Source organism: Bombyx mori, chromosome 6, assembly GCF_030269925.1.
Source record: "Bombyx mori chromosome 6, ASM3026992v2".
NCBI classification, from domain to species: Eukaryota; Metazoa; Arthropoda; class Insecta; order Lepidoptera; family Bombycidae; genus Bombyx; species Bombyx mori.
The window spans coordinates 16,484,203-16,510,011 of record NC_085112.1 but is presented as its reverse complement, the minus strand read 5'-3'; the positions used below and the strand labels follow the sequence as shown (position 1 = coordinate 16,510,011).

Here is a 25,809-nt window from a genome sequence, read left to right as displayed (position 1 = left end):
TAAACCATATTAAAAGGCAACGTAAAGCAAATCTACAATCTTAGTTCAGCTTCTATGTTCTTACTCCAGTAGAAGCTCCATTCAATTGGGTTTGTGTTGCAGATAGGACAACGGGAGCCCTTTTAAATACTGACCACTGTTGTTGTTTCAGTTGCTTTTTTTTTCCTACCTAAGCTAAAGCTAATAGCCTTGAGAGGCTATTTCAGCGTAACCTTAACTAGTCGGTGAGCTCATGGCGCTCAAACCGGAGTGATGCTAACACTGACCCTAGCAAGAGCAATGCTACGCAGAATCTACCACCGGATCGGAAACGCCACCCACTGAGAAGATCCGGCGAGAAACTCAGTGGGCTGTGTCTATGGGTTAATTCGCTCGTCGAGCCCTTCGTCGCAAGCGACGGGTTCGACGAGGACGGTGACCAGTGCTTGTGGTACCTAAAAGCACCGCTAATGGATCGGGAGGATCCGTAACGACGTGTTTTGGGTGACGTCGACTGTTTACCATTCGGTCTACAGGATCGGGTATGATTTCAGTTGCGTTCTAAGCACCAATAATTCAAAAATGAATGAGGGGGTACAATAAAAGCCACTTGTTAGGCGTGGAAATATGTCTGAACTGCAAAGTTTTTTTTACTACAGAGCAAATTTTAACAAAGTAGGATGAATTAGAATTAGAAATTGAGTATTTAATTTTGTTCAAAGCTCCACGGAAGTTTCTTAGTCAGTAGGTTACAATGTGCGTATAATCCGGCCTGAGTGATATTTTGGTCGAATGTTGGTCTTCAGATTGACCGAGCCATTTATTTATTCACAGCAAGACTACATGAAAAAAATTGCTGCATTCTTCAATTTCCTTACTGCGCATCATTTAGCTTAGATCATAACTTATCAACGATGTGACCTCTAAAGTTAGTTTTTTTTTTTTTCATTTATTCCACGTTCCCATTGGAAGCGCCCCTATTTATGTTTTTAATTTAGGAATTTCTTTATTATATTTGTTTAATGTACTTATTTTACAAAATCTATCGCTTCCTCAGTGCCACACATGTACTCACGACTGGGGGGAAGTACGAGATCCCACCACGGCCGAAAAATCATACCTACTATCCTCACCAGGTGAGTGGTACACTAAAAATTTTCTTAGTTTTGTTAATATTTAGATTCTATATTTATCTTGAACTCCCAATCTTACACATGCAGAGGATTAGTTAAACTTCGAATCAAACGTGCCGAGTCATGGCGTGTCATGGCGCGGCGTGTCGCGGTGTGTCGCGGCGTGTCGTGTCCACGAGACAATGAGTTTCCAACTCTAAGGTCCTTGTTTAAGATTAGGCTTCCTATTGTCGGATTCAAGTAACTTCATGTGTAATTAGGTGTTGTATGAATCATGGCCACATGCTTCCATATGTCCTTGTTTATAACCAGATCTATGAATATTTTATCGAAAGAAGATAAAACATATATCTACTAAAAAGGTAAATATACACTTTCTGTCCAGAGGAGGTTTAAATAATATCCCGCTTAATAAAAAGCACATAGAGCAAGCCCCAGTTTCGGGGCGGAGGCGACAAGTACAGTTTTTATTTGACGTCCATTAACGAGCTCTGTGCTATCGTTTGAGATGGTCACCGCAGCACGGCGACTTCACAGTGTGCATCCTGTCGCTCACGTAATGAGACGAGTTTGAGGCAGTTTGGGTACAGCGATAGAGTTGAACTCACCATGTCGTGTCCGTAGAGCTCGTAGCCGGTGCCGTCTCCCTGCAAGTTCAACGGTGGGCATAAAGATTACCTGTCCAACGTGTGTCAGACTTACATCGCACGGGTAGACGAGCTGGCGGCTCACCTGTTCATAGTTTGTGGTCGCTACCTCCCTCGAAACATAAAGTCGAAGTCTAGAATGTATTATATAAGCCACCTTTGGCATCGCGGTATAATATTTATGTTTGCGGGCTCACTGTTACTCTCTGCCACCAATAATTACCAGTGTACAAATTTATATATTTGGCGGGTTTATTTTTTATTTTTACTACATGCTGTTATTACGTCCCAGTAGTCTTCCGTGAACATGAGTGAGGTGATAATTTGAACACCGATAAGGTCTCATCGCTCGACACCATTTGGGGGGCCGCGTACCCTTTAAGTCACAGACCCTTCTGTGTATTTATGTTTACTTTGTTATGTCTATGAAGTATAGCTTGTTCGTATTAAAGTGTCGTCGTTCAGGGCTCTATCACTGTTGTGAGCGCGCTGTGTGTTCTAAAGGTATAGATAGTTACCTGCCTTCTTCTCAGCTTCCTGTACTTCTGGAGGGGAGCCGCCACCGCGAGCCGGCCGGGAACAAAACATAGCGCTATCATAATTGCTCGTACATTTAAATGAAACAGTTTTTGGAACGAAGTTCCTTATGGGACGATGCGGAGGGATACCCTAACCGGGAAAAAACGTCCGTAACCTAAGATTTTTATTAGTAATGCACACAGTGTACGACACTTAACTTTGTAATAACGTACAAAAAATAACATATTTTTTTATCATTCATTGACCACGATCTCAGAGCGTTCGTTTGCGCAATACACTAACTCTTATGCAAACAACCGTGAATGAAGTGTACCACAATAAGTTCGCACGTTACCGAATGACTGTGGGTTGTTGCGAAACCTCCAGTTTTATTTTCTTTATACCTCGAATAGAACTTAAAATTAATATTTTTATAATAAGGAACTTCGTTCCTATCCGGTGTCCCACGACACCACACATCTTTTCTTTTATTTGTAGAAGGGCCAAATAATTGTTATTACGAATAGCGCTGCTTACCGAATCTCCCTTGTCGCCCTTTTCACCCTTAAGGCCCGGGTAACCAGGCGGGCCAGGTAGTCCCGGGGCTCCCAGCATACCCGGAGAACCCATGTCTCCATATTCACCCTTGCCACCCTTAGGTCCCGGCTCACCCTGTAAATTAAGCATTATTGGCTTCGTTAATTTTTAAATTATTAAACTGACACAACAAGATAGTGAACAGCGTTTTGTTATTAATTTTGTATAAACTGACCGGCTTTCCAGGGGGGCCGGGAACCCCAGCTAGTCCCGGGGCGCCATCCGCTCCGGGGGGGCCGCGCGGACCCGCCTCGCCTGTGCGACCTGGTGACGCGCACAACCAGTATGTTATATCAGTAAGTAGAGGACGGAGTGACCAAGAGGTACCGAGACCAATGTGACCATCGGCACGGCATCGTACCGCTCTACGTCACGCCAGAAATAGACTAATCTATGAACCAAAAGCACACGAGGTATTTCACCTTTTTTTCTAATTAAGCCGTTATTTTAACTTCTGATTCCTTTTTAATGTGATAACAGAAATAAGAAGATAGTTATCAAATCTATTTTGATTAGTCAGACATTCGAAACTAGACAACGAAACGTAGTGATAACATGTAATAGTTCTAGGTAGTATAAAAAAGCGACTAAAATTACCTTGTAGTGTAAGGAGCAGCGGCCGACGCGAGCGGGCCCCGCCCGGCGCGCCCCTGCCCCCACCCCCGCTCCGTTTAGTCGTTAGTTGTCATTTGTACCACAACACACACACAACACACAACACAACACAATCTAGGCGTGACGACGTCAGCCTCTCCGCGTCATACCGAGCACATGCCCCGCGTCACCATGCACAGCCTCATGCCGTCATCGCCAGTGCACTTCAACACATGCATATATTGATTCAAAGCTTTTCAATTGAAATACGTAATCCTCGGTGCAGTGTAATTTGTATGATGTACATTGCGTAAATATTGCTGCAATAACTTTGTCGACAATTCAGCAGACTGTGCTAATTAAGACACCACATTCTCTTGGTAAATTTATTTAAACACTACATTGAACATTGAATTTAATTAGGTTACCAACGTTGTAAAGCTGCTGTCTTAAATAACAAAATCACTGCATGCTCGTCACGCATGTGTATAGTTTGCACCTTCGAACCGGATCAGAACCAACGACCTATTACACAGACTGACCGCGACAATAAACTTAGACGGAGGAGATAGTCATTAAGCGATTCAAAAGAACTAACATATTATATCCAACATCCCGTGGTATTATTATAGTCATGATCTGTATAATTACGGGAATTATTTATTGAAGAATAATACACAACGCAATATTGGAAGAAACTTTTGTAAAATCCTTCGATCAATAATAGTACTAGATTAAGGATCAGGAACAAAAATAAGACGCTCCAGTGGCCACGTTTGCAGACACGAAAACATCTTCATTTCTTAGAAAAAAGTTTAATAATGTTAACGACTTCAGTTTATTATAAACCTTAAAACTTAAACATTAAGTTTAATTACCATTGCAAAATATATGTATTTAGGTCCTTTCGTCAGAAAAAGAATATTATGGAATAAATTTAAAATGTCACTTGAACATAAAAAGTCATCAGTACAAAAATATTTATTCTAAAATGATACTTAAAGCCTAATTTATAAGGTTAAAAATATTTGTTTAAAATTTCGTGCTTATTGTATTGTGGAACTAGATGTAGTTCTTGGTATTACATTTCAATGCTCAGAACACAGTAAGTATTGAAAGACATAGAGTTGCAGAATATACATATTTGTTTTAGGTTTGTTTTGTATGGTCGCAACAATTTTTGACCGATTGAAAAAAGTAGTAGATAATATTTTACATTGCCGCTATTACAACAAATAGGTGATAAAAAATAAAATTGAATAAAGTAAAAAAAATATGAAAGGAAACACGAAACATGTTTTCCACGTATTCTTTATACAGAAGTAATTAAAACAATAATGTAGGTTTAATTACCTTTAAACAGATTCAGTTTGTTATAAAGCTGTCTTTTAGAAGTCATTTTTATATGAGCGGTTTCTTTTTTACAAATTTAATGTAATCTTATATCAATGAATTTTTCTATAATCAGTTTAATTTAGGCTTATTTTATGGCTGTGTTCGTTTCCCCCAGAAAACAAATCCTTTTCAGCATATACGCTTAAAATATTTACACATACATATAAAGTTTTTTTAATACTTTTTTGCATTGATTTGCCACCACCATTGAACAATTCTAGAATTTTTATAAGGGTTCTATATTTCTTCTCTTTCTTTCGCGACAATATATATCCATTGTGCACAGCGACAAGGGGCTACTAGGAAATCTACAAACAAAAATAACATTATAAAATAACAAAACTACTCTATGCATTCCCTGTCCAAGAATAGGTGATGTTTGTTACAATAGTTGGTGCCTTGTTGCAAACATTGGCCAAACAATTACAATATTCGTAAATTGTGTTTTATTTACAATATAATTGTGTTTATTATTTTATGAAAAACACTTAATAATATAAATTTACCAAAAAAAGATATTCCTTCCAAAACCTTGGTGTTACGGTGGTTTTTTACTCAGTTTTCGAACGCGCATTGCAGCGTTTTGACGTCTTAGTGTTGGCTATGATTGGACCATACTAATTTGAAATAAGACCACAAATTTATTTGTGGTCTTATTAAAATTTTTCGGGCCGTTTTTGAAGCGCTAATCGCGAATCTAGTAGTATTATTGATCGAAGGTAAAATCCATAAAATGTTCAAGCAGGCTGGCGTCAAATGACACAAACGAGCCTGTCGGCGCTACGTTTGGTAACATTCAACAAACATTATTATATTATGTTATTATTTTTCCCTTTTTATCCGAGTCACGCCTTTAATTCATTGAATTATTTTGTATGAGTTTTAAATTTAGACGAGTACCGGTGTTCAGTGACATTGTTTTAGGAGGAATTCACTGGTGGTAAAACCTCTTGGGAGTCCGCACGGGTAGGTACCACCACCCCGCCTATTTCCGCCGTGAAGCAGTAATGCGTTTCGGTTCGAAGGGTGGAGTAGCCGTTGTAACTATACTGAGATCTTAGAATTTATATCTCGAGGTGGGTGGCGCATTTACGTTGTAGATGTCTATGGGCTCCAGTAACCACTTAACACCAGGTGGCATGTGAGATCGTCCATCCATCTAAGCAATAAAAAAGTAAAAAAGAATTTGTTAGTTGAGATGATTCTCATCAGTTTCACTGTGGCCCCAGCAATCTCAGTCAAAATTGTTGCTATGTGGAAATATAAAAAAATAGCTTTTGCCCGCGACTTCGTCCGCGTGGATTGGTTACTTTGGGATAACGCAAAATGTTACCCGCCTCTTCATTTACGTAGAAAGTGAAAATATTTTTGAATAATAGAATGTTAAGGAGCTATTTAGGGTACCAAAATCACGCTTTTTAACCGATTTCAAAAGAGGAAGTTATCAATTCGACCATAATTTTTTTATATATGCATGTTCACCGATTTTTCAAAAAAGCTTGAACTGATTCTGATAATTCTTTTTCCATTTTTTTGTTTGAAAAAGACTAGACGGGTAGACTTCCCGAATGGTCCTGTAATCATAAAGATGTCTGGATCCTGGTATCCATCAGATAATCTGATGATGGGATCCTGGAGAAATCCAGAAAAATATATAATTGTCAAAGCCTATCTTGAAGTGATTTGGGTGTTTCAATGTTGTAATGAATAACGTATTTATTTGGATAGGGATTAATATCATCTTTATAAAAACACCTTCACAAATAATGCTTCATTTTTGAAACAAATTTGGTTAGCATAAAAAACGTTATAGTAAGCCTTCCTTAACGTATAGACATATGCTATCGGGGACTTTTTTTTAGATCTTTTAAAGGGGAACAATTCTGTCATATATTATTTTAGCGAAACTTTAACAGTTTCTGCAGCGCACGCAGCGGAAGCTCTCAAAAGGGAAAAAGAACCGTTTTTGTAATATTATTTATTGGTGCTTCGCTTGCATTGGTCTTAGCGCCATTTTATATAGCCTAAAGCCTTCCTCAATAAATGAGCTATCTTACACTATAATTTTTCAAATCGAACCAGTAGTTCCGGAGATTTGCGCGTTCAAACAAACAAACCAACCCTTCAGCTTTATAATATTAAAAGTGTAGATTAAAACATTTTATATGTTGCGTTGTTGTAATTTTCACTGACGGCTGAATTCTCTAATGAAGTCAAGATCATAAGGACAAATGCGTTATATATAAGACGCACTCAAGGGTTCATTGAACTCTTGGACAGTACCTATTCAGCTAACATTATTATTTCGCCACCGAGAGAGCGGAACTAAGTACCTATGATTTGCAATAGTCCGTGTGTATAATGATAAACCATCATATAAACTTTACAATCTACAATTGGACAAGATGCGATGCGATGCGATGCGATGCAAGTATGTCGTGAGCAGTATAAGAGGGGCGTGCAGTTACCCGCTTGCCGCGTTTGCCGCGTGTGCCGCGCTCGCCGGGCGGTCCGGGGGGCCCCGCGCTCCCCGCCTCGCCGCGCTCGCCCCGCTCCCCCGCAGCCCCTTCACACATACATACACACGCCTCACACATCTCGTACTGCTCTAACATCTTCTGCATCAGAGTCTCAGCTCACGCGTGTCTGGTTTCTCAACAGCCATCCGTCGGTGCAATAATGCATCGGAATTTTTCAGATTTTTTCCCGAAGAATTAGCGTAAGCGAGATCAAGGAATCATAGCTAGAGGTGCTATTATCGTTATCAATGAAGTGCTCTTTTGATCCTGTTATTGTTTGTTATTGTATTAAAATTTATAATTAAAAAAAACTGTGCAACTTCATACTTGTGCTTGAACTCCTACCCGTCACTCTTCACCTCGTTATGTTCTGGTGCTCATTGTTTGTTTTGATAACGGATAAATGAACTACGGATCATAAACCATCAAATCTACACCATAAGCACCAACTACTAAAAATATCATGCAAAACTACTTTAGGACGCTACTTGTCTTAAAGGAGGGCAATGTTACCGGGGGGTCCGGGGGGTCCCGGAGGTCCCTCGATGATGCCGGTGGGAAATGAATCTCCTTTCAACGTCGTCGTAAATCCCCGTTCGCCTTTATTTCCCTTATCACCCTGGAATTTGTAATAAGATTTTGTGTTAAAAGTTTATCTTAAAAAACGTTCTTAATATCTTATTTACCTTATTAATGTTTTAGTACTCTGTTCATGTATACGTCACATCCGGCTTAAAACACTTTACTTTAACTTTAATCAAATGATAAAAAATATGAAGCGAGAACAAAGAAAGGAGTGGGCAGGAGAGACCGTAGATTTGCACTTTACCTTATGTCCTAGTGGTCCGGGCGGGCCCGGTGGTCCTACGGGTCCCGTGGGTCCGGGTGGGCCGGATGTACCAGCAGGGCCAGGGGGACCGGGCGGACCCCCGCGTCCATCGTGTCCGGGTAGACCCTCGCCGCCCTGGGGCCCCGGTGGCCCCGGAGGACCTGGTTCACCTGGCTCTCCCTGGAAGGCGCATTTTTTAAGTTTTTTATTGATTTTTAAAATAAAGAGTAACAAAAAAGATCATACGGCAGTATCAAACAAAACGAATACATCATGCGTTTGAATGGAAGCACAACAGTAAAGCAGCAAGCACTGGCTGAACGGTTAAACAAACGACATGTCAATAGAATATCCTGCATTGCATTCTCATTATGTTCACTCCCGAAATGTAAGTTCACTTGAAAAATAGATTTGTGCGACAGTACGCGCGCGCTAGTTTCAATTGCACCTCAGGAATACCTATACATTTCAGTTGACTTAATCAAGTTCAATCCAATTATTATGAGATTTAAGTTTAAATGATTGCGACCAAAGAATTGGCAGTTTTTAAGTATTATGTCAAATGAAATGAAATGAAAGCACAGCACATTGTAAATAAAGATAGATAAGTTATTTGTTAATAATTGTGTTATTGAGCGATCGCGTGAGACGCACAGATTTTTTTATTTTCCCTCAAATTTGTTAGTATTTGCTTAATGCCAAACACTCATTGCCTGCAGCGTGTAGGGAGCTGCTTCAGGATCCGATACAGATATGAACTATATACTATATGGCGTATACTAAATTAACTTTAATTATAAAATAGAAGCGTGCAAGCATAGTTGATGTTCCTATCCGGCGGTATCTACAATAGGTATTCTATATTTGTAACTGTTCCCCGCTGACAACAATGTAAAACTTTACTAAAATATTGTTGATGCACCAGCTTGCGGCAAGTTGTTGTGAGCACCACAGAGGACTCTCGTCCAAATCGGAGTTCCAGAGAAATTATATTCTCTCTTACATGTTTCAAACTGTACACAGCGGTTGAGCCACCCTGACTAGTGTTCCGACCAATTATCAATGGCCTCAGTGAGGACTGCTTCGATTCAGAAGCCGCCCGGACTCACAATAGACCTTGTCGTCAGTCACTATGAACATATCTTAATTCGCAGAATGTGATTCTTTCATCCTGGAATACGTTACACTAGAAACGTATTTCCTAAGAACAGTTAGTATCTGTGTGCTGGATCTGAACCCAGACAGAGACGCTTCACTCGATACCCACACAGTACACAGAGTGTGTAAATGATGTCGGATGTCGACTGATGTCTGTGTATATTTCTTAGAAGTACCTACATTAGTACAAGAGTACATTAAAGGGCAGTGCATCCATTTGTTGCAGGATTTTCTTTCCCAGTACGCACATTAGGCGTTATTACGTTATTATATATTTACTTTATATGTTAACTATTGTAATGTCTTGTTGTATTTAGAGAGAGAGAGAGAGAGAGAGAGAGAGAGAGAGAGAGAGAGAGAGAGAAGTTACTGTTGTTGTTGAATATATTGCGTGCGTGTGAATGCATGTGAATGCGCTTATATGCGCTTGTGGAACTGACCTTGAGTTGAATGACCGTTTGCGCGGAGATGTTGTGTCCGGCAGCCTGCAGCCCCTACGTCACAACTACATCAATACAACGCACAGGACGCATGCACCAATCATCGCTACACCGCATTATGCCAATTATGTATTCTATTTAAAATATCTACATCGAATAACAAAAGACAACGCACAAGAAAGCTCGAATGAACCCCGCGCGAAAGCACAAATTAAATACATACTCGTATAAAATAAAGCGATATTGAAATCCCCCCGCACAGAGCTCCATCGAAGTTGTGAAGTTGTGCCAATACGAGGTAAGCCTAACTACAGATACGGCACACGAGAGCTAGCCGGCTTGTGTCGTCCATTGTGAGCTACCAAGGTCGCCAATCGTATGAACCGGTCGATTTAACAGGTGGAAGTGTGGGTCAGGCCTGTCGTCTCACAATGGGCGACCGGGCCGTGCTGTGGATCAGGAGATGCGTGGTCTACCTTCACTGCAATAATCTCTGCCGTTGTGTACGGACTTATCTTAAAGTTGTCCACTGATCTTTTGACGCCCTGCAATTTCATTATTTCGGTACATTATATCATCACCAGATACATAATACATGTTTGGGTTTTTAACTTTTTTGTAAATATGAATAAGGTAACTACGGTGTTTTTGGAATTCTTTCAGTCATAGCTTTGTTATTTCCCTGAATGTGGATATGTTCAATGACTACCGGGGCTTGCAGCATCACGACTCGAGTGCCACTGGTCACCTTGAGAAGTGAGACAGAATTCACAATGACGGCTGTAAACTTCAAACCAGAATACATAACTTGTTCGCGGCTGAATTAGGGAGTGGAGTATTCTAGGTTTCAATTCATTTTCAAATTATAAAGATGAGTTCTGATTCGGTTGAGTGTGTATGAGTGTGTTACCTTGACGGCTGAGAATACGTCGAAGCCTGGGCTCCCGTGCTCGCCCTTCTGGCCCTTGTCACCGGGTCGACCCTGGAATGTATGAAGTTATATTTCAATACTCCTAAATAAGTATCAAGGCTGAAATTCAGTGAAATTAATTTAAGTAAACCAAGATGTTTCATTAATAAAATTATTACCTACGATTTTCAAAGAATGACAATATAAAAAAATGAATTGCTGTTGAATTATTTGGTCTTGAATTATTTGTGGAAGTCCAGAGAAGGTTTAAAAGGTAGATAAGTATGAAAATGCTCGGAATTAAATAAAAATAACAATTTTGTTTTTCCTTTGATGTGTACCGCGTCGGACGGATTCTTTTTGTTTGTTTTAAGTTTATTTTATACAAAAGTTTAGGTCTTTTATTTATCGATTGAGGCACTACAACGTCTGCCGGGTCAGCTAGTTTTAAATAAAATAGTGCAATTTACTGCGAGGTACATTCGTGTTATCATTAACAAGTGGGTACTGTAATATTAGATATTAGACAGTAGCAGTTTAACTGGAAAATGAAACGGTAATTTATTTAGAAAAGAAAACAATTTTTACCCTCAATAGTTATCCTAAAACTGTTAAAAATTGAACTCAATACTAAAAAAAATGATTCATTCAAATTCCTAATAACATAAGTAAGAACATAGGTCCATATATTTGATATGTTAGCGCTTGAAAATGAGATATCGCTGTATATTGATAATGAGTACAATGTACCGCCATTACCTACTCGCAGGTACCTGACCCGCGACGAACGAACGTGCTCGTCGCCAGGATGCCCTGCAGTCAGTACTATAGTTATATTAAGCAGTTTACTAGTCACCAAGTCACCAATACTAACCGGATCGCCTTTTGGTCCGTCTAATCCAATTGGTCCCTGGAAATGAACACATCGAAATTAATTCTAATTCATAAATATTTAAATGCTCATATTGTAAATGAATAGACAAAATACCACCAGGTGCATACCGCTCTCCGCGGTAGCCCACACTACATAAGTTAGTACGTACTACACATGTTAGTATACACTGCACATGTTAGTAAATATTTTACCGACGATTCAATCTGTACAAAGTATGTGGTCTCTACTGCGCGGCAACGGTAGTGGAGCCACAGCTGTATCGACATAATAATTAGTATTGTATTTTAATAGAAAACCAAGACTAAACAAAAATGAGTCAAATTCACAACTACGTACGCATAACACTAAACAAATAATAATATATGTGTGAGGCAACACAAAAGCACAAGAAGGGGACCAGCTACAGACGAGTGTAGAGCGGGTTAGACTCCAGGGAACAGAGCACCCGGTCGCTCACAGGGACCCACTCCGAGCCGCGACGATCACAACGAAGTGTATGACTATACTGTCACCAGTTCACTGGTCCGCGTTAAATGCACCAAGCTGAATGTTAACAATTGAATTGGAATGCACCGTCCCCAGAATTGATTAATAAGAAGCGTTCTAGTAGCGAGGATTCCAAAGGATTCATGAGTGCGGGGGGGGGGAGTGTCTTACCATGAAGCCTCGCTCGCCCTTCCCGCCCTTGCTACCCTGAAACGTCACACCCGTGTATACAAGAAGAAGATTGAAATACAGGTATGTATACGATCCTGCAATTACCACTCGTCAACTCAATGCCGACCTTGCCAAAACCTTCGTCCAACTTGAATCGAACAAGTCACACAGTGCTCCATTGACAGAAAGGTGGTATTAAAATAGAAATTTAAGAAATGGCATAAAGGATAAGTTACGAATCAATACTCAGTTCTATTTAGTTTCGTGTAGATGAAAATGAAATTTCTCGAGTGATCTTGTCAGTACTAAAAGAGGGTAGGTGGTAAAAAAAGAAATGAAAGAGTACTTATGAGATTATAATCTGACACATAATCGAAAAATTGAATTTCGATTAAAAGGTAGTTTTAGAGCTAAGTTTAAGAAAAGAAGATGGAGGAGTGTAATATAAAATCATAAGTACCGGGAATCCATTCTTCCCCGGCGCTCCCGTCAACCCCTGCAAGCAAACGAACAGTCACTAAAGCGAGGCGCTATGGGTGCGGGCGTGTGGCTCTATGGGTCACTGTCAGACGGCGAGCTCCCGCCCCGGGCCACTCTTAGCGCGCTGACAGCCGGGGCTGTGCTCGAGAGCCATGAGATTGAGATTAGCTCACGATTGCGAAGCGGGATCAAAGCCACTACTCACACCATTTTAAAACACTCTTAAAAATAATATACTTTATATATACTTTACAGTTTGAATGAGCAAATAAAAAAACACGTGTGGCATTCGGGGACTGCCGCGGTGAAGCTATTGCATATCATTTTTTGTCAACTTATGCAATTATAATTGGACAATAATAATTTAATATTGAAACAATAATAAAATAAGACCACGCTATATTTAAAAACATTAACAAAAGCAAAACATTAACTGTCCCCTTCACACACATAAGCTAGACCGCGCGTGGGAGAGTTGGGTAGACTTTTCATGATGCGTATGCGGTGCGACGTCACGCCGCGCGGTTATTCACAAACACTAAACAAACGCAACGTGTGAATGTGTTGAACGCGAGCTACATGGTAGGCGGAGTGGTGTTAGGTTTTATTTTCGTTACGGAATTTCTTGATTCAGCTGCCGCGCTCAAAGCTCGGGATAAAAGCTATGCAATAGCTTAAAAGGGTTCCCAATTATTTATTATATTGTATGTATTCTAGAATTTTATTTTATGCAAAATTATATACATGTTGTATTCTCTATTAGTGAGCCTCACTTACCGAAGGTCCGGGCTCGCCCGGGTCTCCCTTTTTGCCTTTCTTCCCTCTCTTGCCAGGAGGGCCTGGAGGACCTGGAATCATAACGGTGAGCCTTTATTAGAAAATAATAAAAATCTCTAGTTTTACATAAATCAGACGAAATTTTATACAAATTTTGTGTATACAAAATATTCATTGAATTGTTTTCCGTATATACATAAAACTGTGGACAACTGCAATCTAGAAGCTTGTAGCGATTAAAAAGTAGGACGGTTGTTTAGAGTAGCTAGAGTTGACAAACATCAGCATTACGAAACTACAACTGATGAGCAAATTTACTTCTTAGTACCTAGTTAGTAGACACAATAGCACGGTACATCCTCAGCAAGCTACATCTAGATATTGATGAGGTTTTCTTATTGAATCGACGCATGCTGTAATACAGTATTATGTTATGCATAATTTGATTGCGACCCGTGTGTTGGCGTTCACTGCATCTTAACGAGTTTTGCGACCCGCGCTTGGCAAGCACTGCATCTTAACACCTTTTGTTCTAATATGTATATAAGCGCGTGTCGCTGCAGTAGCCGTTCAGCTATACAGTTGCAGTGAAGGTCGACTCATCACACTGTTAGAATTAGCTGACAGACAGTCAAGTTTATTATAAGTGCCCGATTTGTAATATCGGTAAGTCCTTTACATTTTTACTGTGTCCAAACTTCATAGATTCATGTTACTAATTATGAATAAATAATTATAGGGTTTCAATAGACCTATTAATCGCGACGTAGTTATCTATTGCTAGAATACGCTCCGTGGATTGTCCACTCACGTCCTGGAATCTGAATCTGTACCTTTTACTGATCAACTTGCGTCAAGGAGCTGGAGTATTCTTGTTGGATCCCAGCACCTGGCGCTTCAGGATGACCATTGCTATAAAGATACGTATATCATCTTTGTATCTAGCCACCGTATATCTACATGCTCGTAGCATTGGGTTTATTACTGCCGCACACATTAATCTTAGAGCAACAGAAAAGCTTTAAATTTCCTGCCCTTACAAACCACTCATTAGAGCAGGGATGGGAAAGACATATGGCTTGACCAATTCTTACTTCCTCTCCCACCTTTGTATCATCTCATGATCAATATCCAGCACCTAGCTCCTCCCATCATGAAGTCCCCCCCTAAGTCCCCCGAAATCCCAACCTAAGCTTATGAGAATTCGTAGTTTAAAATGTTTAAATTTAGATCGTTTCCGCAACGATGCTTCAAAATTGCAACGGGATGACTTCGTGGTTGCATCTTCTGTGAATGATAATTTGCGTATTTTTAATGAAGTTATTCTTAATTTGTACGACATCCATGTGCCTGATAAGAAGGTGAAGGTAAAATATCACCCAGCTCCGTGGATAACTAAAGGAGTGCGTATGTGTATGCGGCGTAGAGAACGAGGTTTTGTAGCTTCCGGAAGGGTCAATGCGATAATCGCTGGGCTTATTACAAAATTGTAAGAAACCGGTGTAACCAGGTGATACCGAAGCTAAACGCCGCTACTTTTTACATAAAACATATAAAGTCTTCTGCAGCTACTAATATCTGGAAGTTCCTCGGAACTATAAGTATTAGCAAACGACGTCATTATAATTGAGCCCACTGAGTTTCTCGTCGGATCTTCTCAGCACGGCTGTTGCTAGGGCTAGTGTTAGGAAATTCTGTCAGGTTGTACCCGGAAGCTCACCTACTTGTCCATGCATAGCCGGAATAGCCGCCTAGGCTACGAGTTAATAGTTAGGGGGAAAAAAGTATAAATTTACCTCACATGTATATTAAAGTAAGTAGAGTTATATATAATATTCTATCAACGCAAGGATCAGTCGAAACAATCCGGCTCTGGTGAATTCAAATCGTTGTGGGTGTGGTGGGTGAATTCAGCAGATAAAGCCGTGAGCCCCGCCGGGTATTCCCGAGGCGTGCGTCACGCGGCGGCCTCCAGGAACATTAAACGTCGTAAAGCACTGTCTCTTTATCTGCGCTCCATAAACCACGATGACGCGGCCGGCGTCGGGGCGCGGATACACCCACCGACTGCTGACTAATACAATCTGATTGTCACCATCGCTTATCGCTATCGGGCGACAGTATTGACAACCACGCGCCTGCCTACCAGCAATCAATCTCCTACAACCTCGATTGATGAAAATAGTGTCATAACTCGGGCGTTATTAGCACTGTGAAGGAAGTTCACTCCAACGTCGCAAAAACGATCCCTGGAGACTATTAATGGGTGAATAGAACAGTTCCTAGTTCCAGGCCGCACGTGTTCCTGCGATAGCGCGCGAGTGCGGACGCCTGCAGCCGGGTCTCGTGGTAGAACAGTTAGCAAATAGTAGTAACGACGGCGGTGCACCGCTGGTTCAATGATTTTGTCAGGTCTTTGTAACTAACGACTTCAATAATCTGCTGCTGGTAGCGGCGGTGTGCACGCCTCAGCTTATTTAACGGTATTGTGAAAGTCATACTTTCATGATCATTTTGTGTACAAATAAAAATGTGATTTGCCCATCATACACTCGGAATCTTGTCTTGGCCTGATGGCCACTACTTGTGATCCGCACAGGATGTCAGGGTGGATGTGGGTTGTGGAAAATTAGCTCCCTTCACAGATCTCATCGAAGAGGTCGTTAGCGGACGCTCTACTTCATCGTAATCGAATGAGCGATTCATGCGAGGGCAGTCTCGGAGCCGGCGACCCTCCGACCACCGTCAACACGATATATTGCACCGTGACGTCATTAGTTAAAGGATTACATTCAAAACTTATCGATCCTCTCATTAGAAATGTGTTATTTCAAAATAAATTTATATTTTACATAGCTTACAGATCAATTTTGTAGTAATAGCTATTATACCTTATTGTATATTCAAGCAATTAAAATAAAAAAGGACTTGTGTAGTGCTCGAAGTATTCGAATAGGTATGTAAAGTGGGGCAGCCGTTGGTACAATGAGATTGAGAGGTTTACCTCATGCCTCTAGAAAGGAGGCGACAAGAAGCTAGTGCCGTCTCCCATCGACAGCACCTGGCATCTGGTTCTCATGCCTATTTCATTTAATTATAATTTACAGAAGCACGTCTTTGATATACGCGATATTCTATGCTATTATTGATTACCGTGTCTACTGCGTGAGTGTATTCAAACATTAGGCTCTTCCCCCTACGTGTAAAAAATAAAGAGACCCTCTGTGTTACAGTTCTATTTTGTTCTAATTAAAAATAAATATTCTAATTAGGGAATGTTTTTTTAAGGGACATGATACGAAAATTCACAAGAATAATTTTGGGACAACTAATCCATCCGGTCCACAAACAGCCTCCAATATCAGATTTTACAAGTTATATCTTTTTAAAATACTTACCAGACACATGTTTCACAGATAACCTCATTAAATCCGTATAAAATATAAAATTTCCATGATGACTGGTGGCAAGCTGTGAAGCCCGCACGCATAGGTACTATCATCCTATCCATTTTAACCACGGAGCAATCATATATGAGGGTTTGAAGCGTGGGGCGGCCTGGCCGTTACTCCGATACGAATAAGAGTTTTTTTGCGGATCTTTGATCTTTTTTTGAGTTGTAATTTTGATAACAATAAAAATTTAATAGATTTATCATAGTTCCAAGAAGGGTAGCGCATTCAGGTGGTGACACTTAGGGGTTTCGGCAAACACTTATCACCAAACATTTTAAGGTAATATTAAGCAGTTAACTAGTCGACAAGAGTGTCCACACACATGAGCGCACTGGTTCAACTAGGGTGTCCACTAAATTTGATTCAATTTGCGAAGAAATTGAGTGTCAAAACTGAGGCGGATTGGGAAGACGCGCAGAGGGAATCAATGTCAGACCTGATTTCACAATCGTCGAGCTTGCAATGATTTTATGATCTACGGAGACAGTTGTTGGCACACACACACTACCGGCTGTACATTCGCGCTGATTGTGGACCAAGCTTTAAAATATTGTATTTTTTTTAAACAGTGCCTGCAAATACATTTTTTAATGTTCTTGTTTCTACTTTCTAGTTAATCTCGTCTTGTAATGCTATCAGGCACTATTAATATAATGCGCATTCGTATAGTGGTATGTGTATGTAGATGGGACATAGGGCACAACAGAATGATGGTGGAGTATTTGGGTCCACATTACCCAGACATAATCTAGTTTGAATTTTTAGAAACATTTCTGCCTCTCTATTTCTAGGAGAGGCGTGGCTCTTACAATTAATTTTATTCTCGTTGTACCTACTGTAGTCATAAGTACTTCTGCTTTAATTTCTATAACGTCACTTCCTCTGTTATCATATTATTTAATGTACATAAGTTATCCAGTTTTTTTATTGCTTATATGTATATTTTTCTATATCTGGTCCACAATACTTACTCACAGCAAATTTAGCGGCTTTATCCAAAATACGTTACAGTCATTCAAAAGCAGTCAAGATGTGATGAAAATTTGTTTCGCTTTGGTAGGCCGTCAACTTCTGCTACTCAAGTTACATCCCAAAAGTGGAATAGTGACTGAAAATCCTTATTCAGTTTAACAGAGATAGCCGCCGAACTTTCTGTGTTTCATGAGTCGATCCGTAGCATTTATTCAATAATCAGTTGGGTGCAATCATGCTCAGAAAGATCTAATTTTCTCTCTAAAACTCAGTCGCATAAGATTAACTGAGGACATGCTAGAACGAGTCAATTCTGATCCAACATTCTTGAAAAGCATTTTGTTAGTGCTGTAACGCGACGTAGCTCTACGAATTTGACATGTGAACTAGTCAATAAGCTTTGGAGTAGCGCCTCCCAACTAAACCAAAAGAACTACGTCAAAGTCGATCAAAACTCAAAGTCATGATGGCACTTTTGTTTGACTATTGCAGTGTTGCGCGCTCGGAATTATTGACGAAGGCTCAAACGGTAAATAAAGATTATTGTATGAGCGTTATAAGGCGTTGAGAGAGAAATTTAGAGAGGCCAGATAGGTGCAAAGAAAATTATTGGATTTTACACTACCACAATGCACCTTCGTTGGGTGTGGCTTTGTGGCCATCATTGTGAAGGAACTTTTGACCAAAAGCTCAACAAACAACATCGCGCAATCACTCTATTCAGCAGATATGGCTCCAACCAATCTCTTTCTCTTTTTTAAATTTAAATTACCACTGCGTGACCTCGTTTTCATTCGGTAAGAAGACACAAAGGAGAATTCGCGACGAAAACTGAACTGAATTCCAAAAAAAGTGTTTAAAAATGTTTTCATGATTTAATTATTCGTTAGCATAAGTGTATCGCTTCTGAAGAAGCATACTTCGAAGGTGATAAAATTAATTTGGAGGAATTATGATTGTGTAATATTATTGATCTTTTGGCGGTAGTTTTTTGATAGAGTAGCATGTATTTTGTTTCGCTGGAAACGAACAAGTAGTAAAGTAACTAGTAAAGGCATTAAAGCGCTATTAGTTTCCAATATTATACGTATTTGTGAGTGCTTAAGTAGGGATGTGCTCGTAGAAGGCACTGCACGCTAATTGCACCACCGAAGCAGTCGGCGGTGCGTGTGGGGGCACACAGACGGGCGTGCCGCGTCGCCGCGTCGCGACTGTGCGGACCCGCGGCGCTTAGCGTTTAGTTCAGAGGCAGCCTGTGTCGTTATGCAGGCGAACTTAGCGATCAGACATGCAAAGTACCGACGCGAGCCGCGCTACTGCATGTCGCTTCATGAAGTCGCTTCATGGCTACTAGGGCGGAGATTCGAACATGAGACTATTTTGTTTCATTATTAACCAGAAGGTTTTTTTTATTATCCGTATGACATGTAAAAATATTTTTTAGACATTCTGTACATTAATTTGCAAATTACTTTTGAAAAGAAGTTTCCCACAGGTGCCTTTAATGTGAATATTCAAATTAAAAATCAAAAGATAAGACAAGAGTATGAGTCTCGTGCCACTGTCACTGTCACAATAATGATATTCCAAGTAGGAACACAAAGCTACAAGGTCGTGAGCGCTGAGCTGCGCCCGCCCGGAGCCGGCCGGCCTCAGACTGTGCGTCTTTTATATAAATTAAAACATGAGAAAGACCCGCACTTTTCGCTTGAGGCGCTTAAGGCGCGCACCTTTGATCTGTTCCTTTTCAAGCCACCCCCTCCCTCCCAGCTCCGAAGACTTAGTCACCCTCATCGCATCATCTTCATTGAATGTATTTCACATTCAATTAGGTTGGGAAACAGTTTTTATCAATTGAAGTGTGGTGTTTGCTACGTCGTAGCGCTACGCCGTAGTCAGCTCTCATTTATCAATCACTATCTTAAAAATTGATAGTGTTACTGCTTTTCAAGCAGTCTTTAATTGAAAAACAATCTGTCTGGAGAAAAATAATAAAATTACTTGTGTTTTAGTGCAAATTGCACCGTCAGAAGACCATGTGACGATTTATTTATTTTAATGTTGGTATAAAATGGAAGACACGTTCAAGGCCCACTTTGTAGGACTCGTAGCCCACAGATATCATAGAGCTGATTCAGTCACCTTAGACTTGATGTTGATGTCTAGTGGCTGTCCCACCATAATTGTTCTACGTCAGATGTAGGTAGGGTGGCTCTACCTGCAGGAGCGGGCTCACACTATGCCTTACATCCAGTAAATGTGGTTTGGAGATCGCAGAAGCTAGTACAATACAAAGAACACTGCTAGCTACTCTTTGGTGGATCCTACGATAGCACCTACAGGAGGACTGGCGGCTGTACAAACATAAGTCAGAATTATTTTGTAAATAATATAGAATGGTACGATTGTTACAAGACTGTACAATAACGAACGCTTACATAAGTCCCAGTTTCTCTGACGTCCTGAATGTATTGAATGTACTGAGTGGTAACAAAAACGGGACCGTCATCAGTCGCACGCGACAGGCAGTGTGGCCACACTCGGCCGCGGACACGCCCGCCGCCGACTGCTCCAGACTCGGACAAATAATGTGTCTCGTCCTTTACAGCACATGACACTCTGTAAAAACCAGGTCAGCACCAGCCCCGCCTCCACCGCGGCTGCAGCACGGCCGCCGCTCGCTCGCCAGTGATCAGCGTCGGCCGTCGGGCTGCTCTTCGCCCACGATCTTCTAACGACGCATTGAACGTTTAATTCGTCTGTTCATTCATTTAGTCAATTTACTTTGTAGAGTGTAATACCAAGTTTTCAGTGACTTTACTAATTATTTTTGCTAAGTTTTAAATAAATTATATCTTTAGGGTGATTATCATAATAATGAGTTCTTACCCCTTAAAAGTATTCAAAACTATCAACACAGTTATACTTTTCATGATGATCATTTATACCTTTAAGATAGATAGCTGAGGATAAAAATTGATTTAAATGTTTACATTGAAGGGCATTATACGTCTTATGGTTGAATATTCCAGTGGTGGGTCCTCTGTTGTTGTCGTTAAGGACAGACCAACAGTTACAATATTGTTTCTAATGTCTGATTTGGATTCCATACATACCTATAGTATTTAATATATATAATAATAATATTATGTAATGATTGATTTTAACGTACTGTTTAAACATCGCAGTGGCTCATTTCGTCCGTATTCCCACGAGCGCTACTTGTAATAATGCAATTGTAACTTGTTACTAGGAACGCCGGGTTACACACATTAGTAGTTTGGTATCATCGGCGGCTCGCAGGTGGGATATTGACAAGATGGTTTTTTTTTCGGCCTCTGGTATTAATTCTACTTCAATCGGGGCCATTCACATTAAACTGAGCCCTGAGTCGGCACGGCGCACGCTTATTGCGGGGCGAACCAGGGGCGAGTAAGAGGGGCAAGGTTCCTCCAAAAATGCGCTACTTTAATTAAATATCGAACATTCCTGATAGATACCTCGCCGAGCGCCGCGACCCGCGACCGCCTCCGACTCGTTTGTTCTACGATTGTTTTCATTTAGCCACCCTCTCCAGACATTCTTAGCACTGTAACATTGCCTATGTTAAAAAAAAAACTTTGTATTTTCTTCTTAGTCTAAAGATTTCCAACAAAGATACTATAATATATGCTACAAATATTTTAGAAGAGTAGGTAATAAACGACTCTAATAATAATGAACCTATCAAACGCGAACTTCATAAGTTAAGAGAAAACAGCGCCTTCGTTGAAATAAACCTAGCTCTGCTAGCGCTTAGTAAATTCGGAATAAAAATATATTACACATCGACAAAAACATTAGCTCAAAAAATATTCCATAAGATGTGAAATATAGATTTGTTACAAACGGGCAATATTATAACATGTCGATACTTTTTGTAGTTCATAAAGCTACCACTAATATCAAGGTCCGAGTCCGAGCAGAGAGGGCGCGCCTGTACTGGCTGCAGAGCTCGGAGGCGGCGGCGTGGTGTCCAAGCTTGTTCTTGAATGGAGAATAGATGAATCAGAAATGAGTTGAAAATTTTACTTGCGTATTAGCAGCGGCTGTTGAACCAAGCGCCGTCCCGAGTTATGTAGTTAGATAGCTAGCTGGCACCTTACAACTCTGGACCGACTGCACTATCATATCCGAATATCAACTCATAGCACACCGTCGCGTCGCATAGCTTTATAAGCGGTAGGCTCGACGACGCGGCGCTGGAGGCCCTACAACGCATTATGTTAATGTGAGAGCGCTTTGTCTGGAGCGCTTGTAATCCTGATGTTTCGTAAACAATATTTTTATTACGAGAGGACCCCGAAAAAACAAGATTACTTTCTGAAGTTCGAAGCGAAACGACGCTTGAACCCGACTAACTCAATTTGCGCGCAATTCCTCGCGCTCAGGGGCGCCTCTGCCATATTTTTCGCCCCTCGACGGCGGATTAACTCGATTATCAAAATTCAGAGGTAGGGTGGTAATGGCCCAATAATATGCTGGTGATTCGTGGCACTCAGAACACCTGCCCCACCTCCCTCTCCCACAAACCAGCCGCTTGACGGGGCTTGGATGTCTCACTCGGGGTATTTACTATACACGCTGAGTTCCTTAATCAATAGCACTTTGTAATGTCACCACTGCAATAAAACAACACAACTAAAAGTTCGAAATAATAATGTTTCTCATATAAAGTTAGTTTTGATATTACGGTTAAAATATCATTTATATAATTTAACATTATAAATACGCATGGTATATAACGCGGGACGCACATAGACCCTCGCTAATTTAATCCGCATATTATTACAAAATATTAATCTACGCCCTGCGCGTAATGAGATTACTAATTTAATAAATTGCAATGAGGCTCCGGCAGGATCGAGGCCCCCTGAAAACGAAATATTGCTTTTTTTATTGACATTTTACGGAATTTCGTCGAAGGATGCAAAGCGAACACGAATAGCTGATGATTTCAATAAGAAAACTCGAAATCGAGATGCTTCAGATAATACATATAGCTCAACAATAGGTAAGTGACGATGGCAAACAGTAGGTACTAGTGATGGGAACCGATCTTTACGAAACATTCAAAGAATTAGTGACACGGTTTGTTCCGTGGTCATGCTGTACATATCAGTTTCATTTAGTTACTGTTACAATTTAGTTTCAATAAGTTTACTGCTGGGAGGAATTCCTGTGAGTCAAGGGTCGCAAGGGTAGGTACCACCACCCTGGCTATTTCTACCGTGAAGCAGTAATGCGTTTCGGTTTGAAGGGTGAGGAAGCCGTTGAAACTATACTGGGACCTTAGAACTTATATCTCAAGGTGGGTGGCGGCATTTACGTTGTAGATATCTATGGGCTCCAGTAACCACTTAACACCAGGTGGGCTGTGAGCTCGTCCACCGACCTAGCAATAAAAAATGAAAATAACCTATTTATTGCCTTTCACACAGATCCAGATTAATACATTTAGATAAATAAAAGAAAAGAAAAATAAAAGATAAAAGGAAGTGACTCAGCTAATGCTGTTCAGTGTAGATAAATCGAACGGCGCTGATTTTCAGTCACCCCTTTGTATTATTAGGTGCGGAAGCGCCATTAACCATAAAAATGTTTGGCCAGCCTATACCTTGGGTCGCAAAGCTCTCAGGGTCCACCCTCAACAGAGAGATAGCATTCCGTTCACACGTTAAGTCAGTCCGCGAGTCTCAACGGTAAGCTGTCGTCGTCCTAAGCACATCCCATTGGATCCTCTCGACCCACACTCTACGCTCGGAAGCTCTCCAAGCATCGATCGTCATTCTCATCGAACTTGTTGAATACGATGGAAAGCTCTACGTGGAGCCTAAACGATTAAATCAAACTCACTAAGTTACTCTCCAGATCTTCTGAGTGGATCGCGATTCCGATCTGGTGGTATATTCAGCGAGTATATTTGGTGGGCGTTGTCCGTGCTGAGATTAGCTGAGATTAGCTGCGGTGAGTCGAGGCTGAGCTGAATGCTGCGTGAGTGTCGCCAGTGCTGCTCGAAGTTTACGGTGAGTCGAAACTGAGCTTGAATGTTGCGTGCGTGTCTCCAGTAGTCCATGTGATGCAGAGCTGCCACGCCGAAGATGTGTGACGCCAAGCGTTGATGATCCGGTCGTGGGCTGCGATGGACTGTAATGGCGTGATGAGGCAGTGAAGATGCGTGCCGTAGGACCAGGAAGCGCGGTGAGTCGGCTGCGATGGTCCTGTTGAGGCTGCGATGCTGGCTTGCTGTGGGACGACTGTCGATGACTTGCTTTTATCTGCGAGAATGCGGGAATTGTGGTAGCTGAAGTTCTTGATGCGCTGACGATGAAGTGTGAAGGCTGCAATTGTTCCGTCGCAGGTCACCAGTTTGGGAGGCTTAAACGACAAAGAGAAGATCTTCCACCGAGCGGGTAGTATTTGCTCGGTAGACCGACGGTCCGAACGTTGTTGTTCGGAACTTGTATATATGCGAACTTATCTTGAAAATGTCGTAAGCGAGATTCAGGCATCTGTCAAATATCTTGCGTTGTATGATGGCTACCCGCCACAGGACCAATGTTAGTAAACCCTTCTAGGTTGAGTTCCTACTAATGCGTGCGAAGTTGGAATTGCCTCTTAGATTACTAACAATTAGATAGGGAAAAACAAAACCTACCTTAAATATAATTATACTTGTAAAATTATAGAGTAATTTAGGTAATTGTAAGATCGGACAATTATTTCATTATAAAGACGGCGGAGTATTCATGTTGTTTAATTTTATGTCTTAATTGTTATGATGCGTTTGAAAAGGGATAAGTTTAGAGCGAATTGTTAATAAAGGTAAGTTAGCCTGATACTCAATTGAATAAGTAATAATTAAACCGGTCAAAGTAATGTTTGTTTTTGTATTGCTAATTTTGAAACTACGTTGATCAATTACGAGCGACTTCCCTAAGCCTCATCTAGTCTGAGTATCGCGTATCGAACTTCTTCAAAAGTCATCACGCTACAAACCAGTTAACTTGCTTAATTGCTGGGGGTTGGGCGTAATGTCAGCCCATATAGATAGTTCTAGCGTCTTATCTCTGCTACGAATTAGTCTAGTGTGTTCTAGTTTGGAGGGCGCTGCATCCGTTATACAACACAATTGAGACTTCCACCTCGCGCCGTGGGTGGCGGAATGCACGTGATAGTTATGGTGGGGCTTCTTCCAGTAGGTCCGGCCTTGTATTATACGATCAGAGCTCGTGCAAGAAGTGTGATCGAACTAGCCATGAACTATACATTTAACTATCAACTCGCTATGTTGGCTGCAGGGAAGTATCTAGCATCGGTTGTTAGTTTCATAGTTACTTCCACCTTCCACGGCCACTCGACAGCACGCTTCTTCCCTCCCCAGCTCGTACCTCAGATCGTACATTGAACTTGAGAGTTTGATAGCAAACGTCTATAAAACGTCTTTTATGTCGTCGTGGCCTAAAGGATTAGACGTCCGGTGCATTCGTGTTGAGCGATGCGCCGGTGTTCGAATCCCAGGCGGGTACCAATTTTTCTAATGAAATACCTACTTAACAAATGTTAACATCGTGTAATTAAAACCAAACCCGCAAAATTATAATTTGCGTAATTACTGATAAATTGAATTATTGATCCTTTTAATTACAGAACACAACTTTATAAGACTAGGAGTGCCCCAGGGATTCGTTCACCGAAGCAAATTTTTTGGTAATTAATCATGAGTATCATCCTACGAGCACAGTGTAGACCACAGAAATAAATCATATTCTTTCTGTGGTGTAGACCGCTCACAAGGAAAGCATGGTAGAAGT

The 25,809-nt window shown here is 40.9% G+C and overlaps 1 protein-coding gene across 20 annotated transcripts in view; it reads right to left on the bottom strand.

Moving 5' to 3' along the window:
• The window catches only part of LOC101743884 (collagen alpha chain CG42342), a 380,399-nt gene that overhangs the window by 8,912 nt on the left and 345,678 nt on the right, over positions 1 to 25,809 (bottom strand). For 6 of the 20 annotated variants that reach the window (XR_009973419.1, XM_062669202.1, XM_062669190.1 and 3 more), the window contains exons 2-13: positions 13,530 to 13,600; positions 12,733 to 12,768; positions 12,273 to 12,308; positions 11,595 to 11,630; positions 10,721 to 10,792; positions 10,287 to 10,355; positions 8,213 to 8,392; positions 7,897 to 8,002; positions 3,051 to 3,139; positions 2,816 to 2,950; positions 2,279 to 2,304; positions 1,721 to 1,769 (exon numbers count right to left, since the gene is read on the bottom strand). Coding sequence is in view for 19 of the 20 variants with exons in the window: in XM_062669202.1 (XP_062525186.1) it covers positions 1,721 to 1,769; positions 2,279 to 2,304; positions 2,816 to 2,950; positions 3,051 to 3,139; positions 7,897 to 8,002; positions 8,213 to 8,392; positions 10,287 to 10,355; positions 10,721 to 10,792; positions 11,595 to 11,630; positions 12,273 to 12,308; positions 12,733 to 12,768; positions 13,530 to 13,600 (905 nt within the window). In the remaining variant the exon portion in view is untranslated. Of the gene's footprint in view, positions 1 to 1,720; positions 1,770 to 2,277; positions 2,305 to 2,815; positions 2,951 to 3,050; positions 3,140 to 7,896; positions 8,003 to 8,212; positions 8,393 to 9,810; positions 9,865 to 10,286; positions 10,356 to 10,720; positions 10,793 to 11,594; positions 11,631 to 12,272; positions 12,309 to 12,732; positions 12,769 to 13,529; positions 13,601 to 25,809 lie in introns of all 20 variants that reach the window. The other 14 variants (XM_062669204.1, XM_062669194.1, XM_062669207.1 and 11 more) reach the window with 11 other exon arrangements.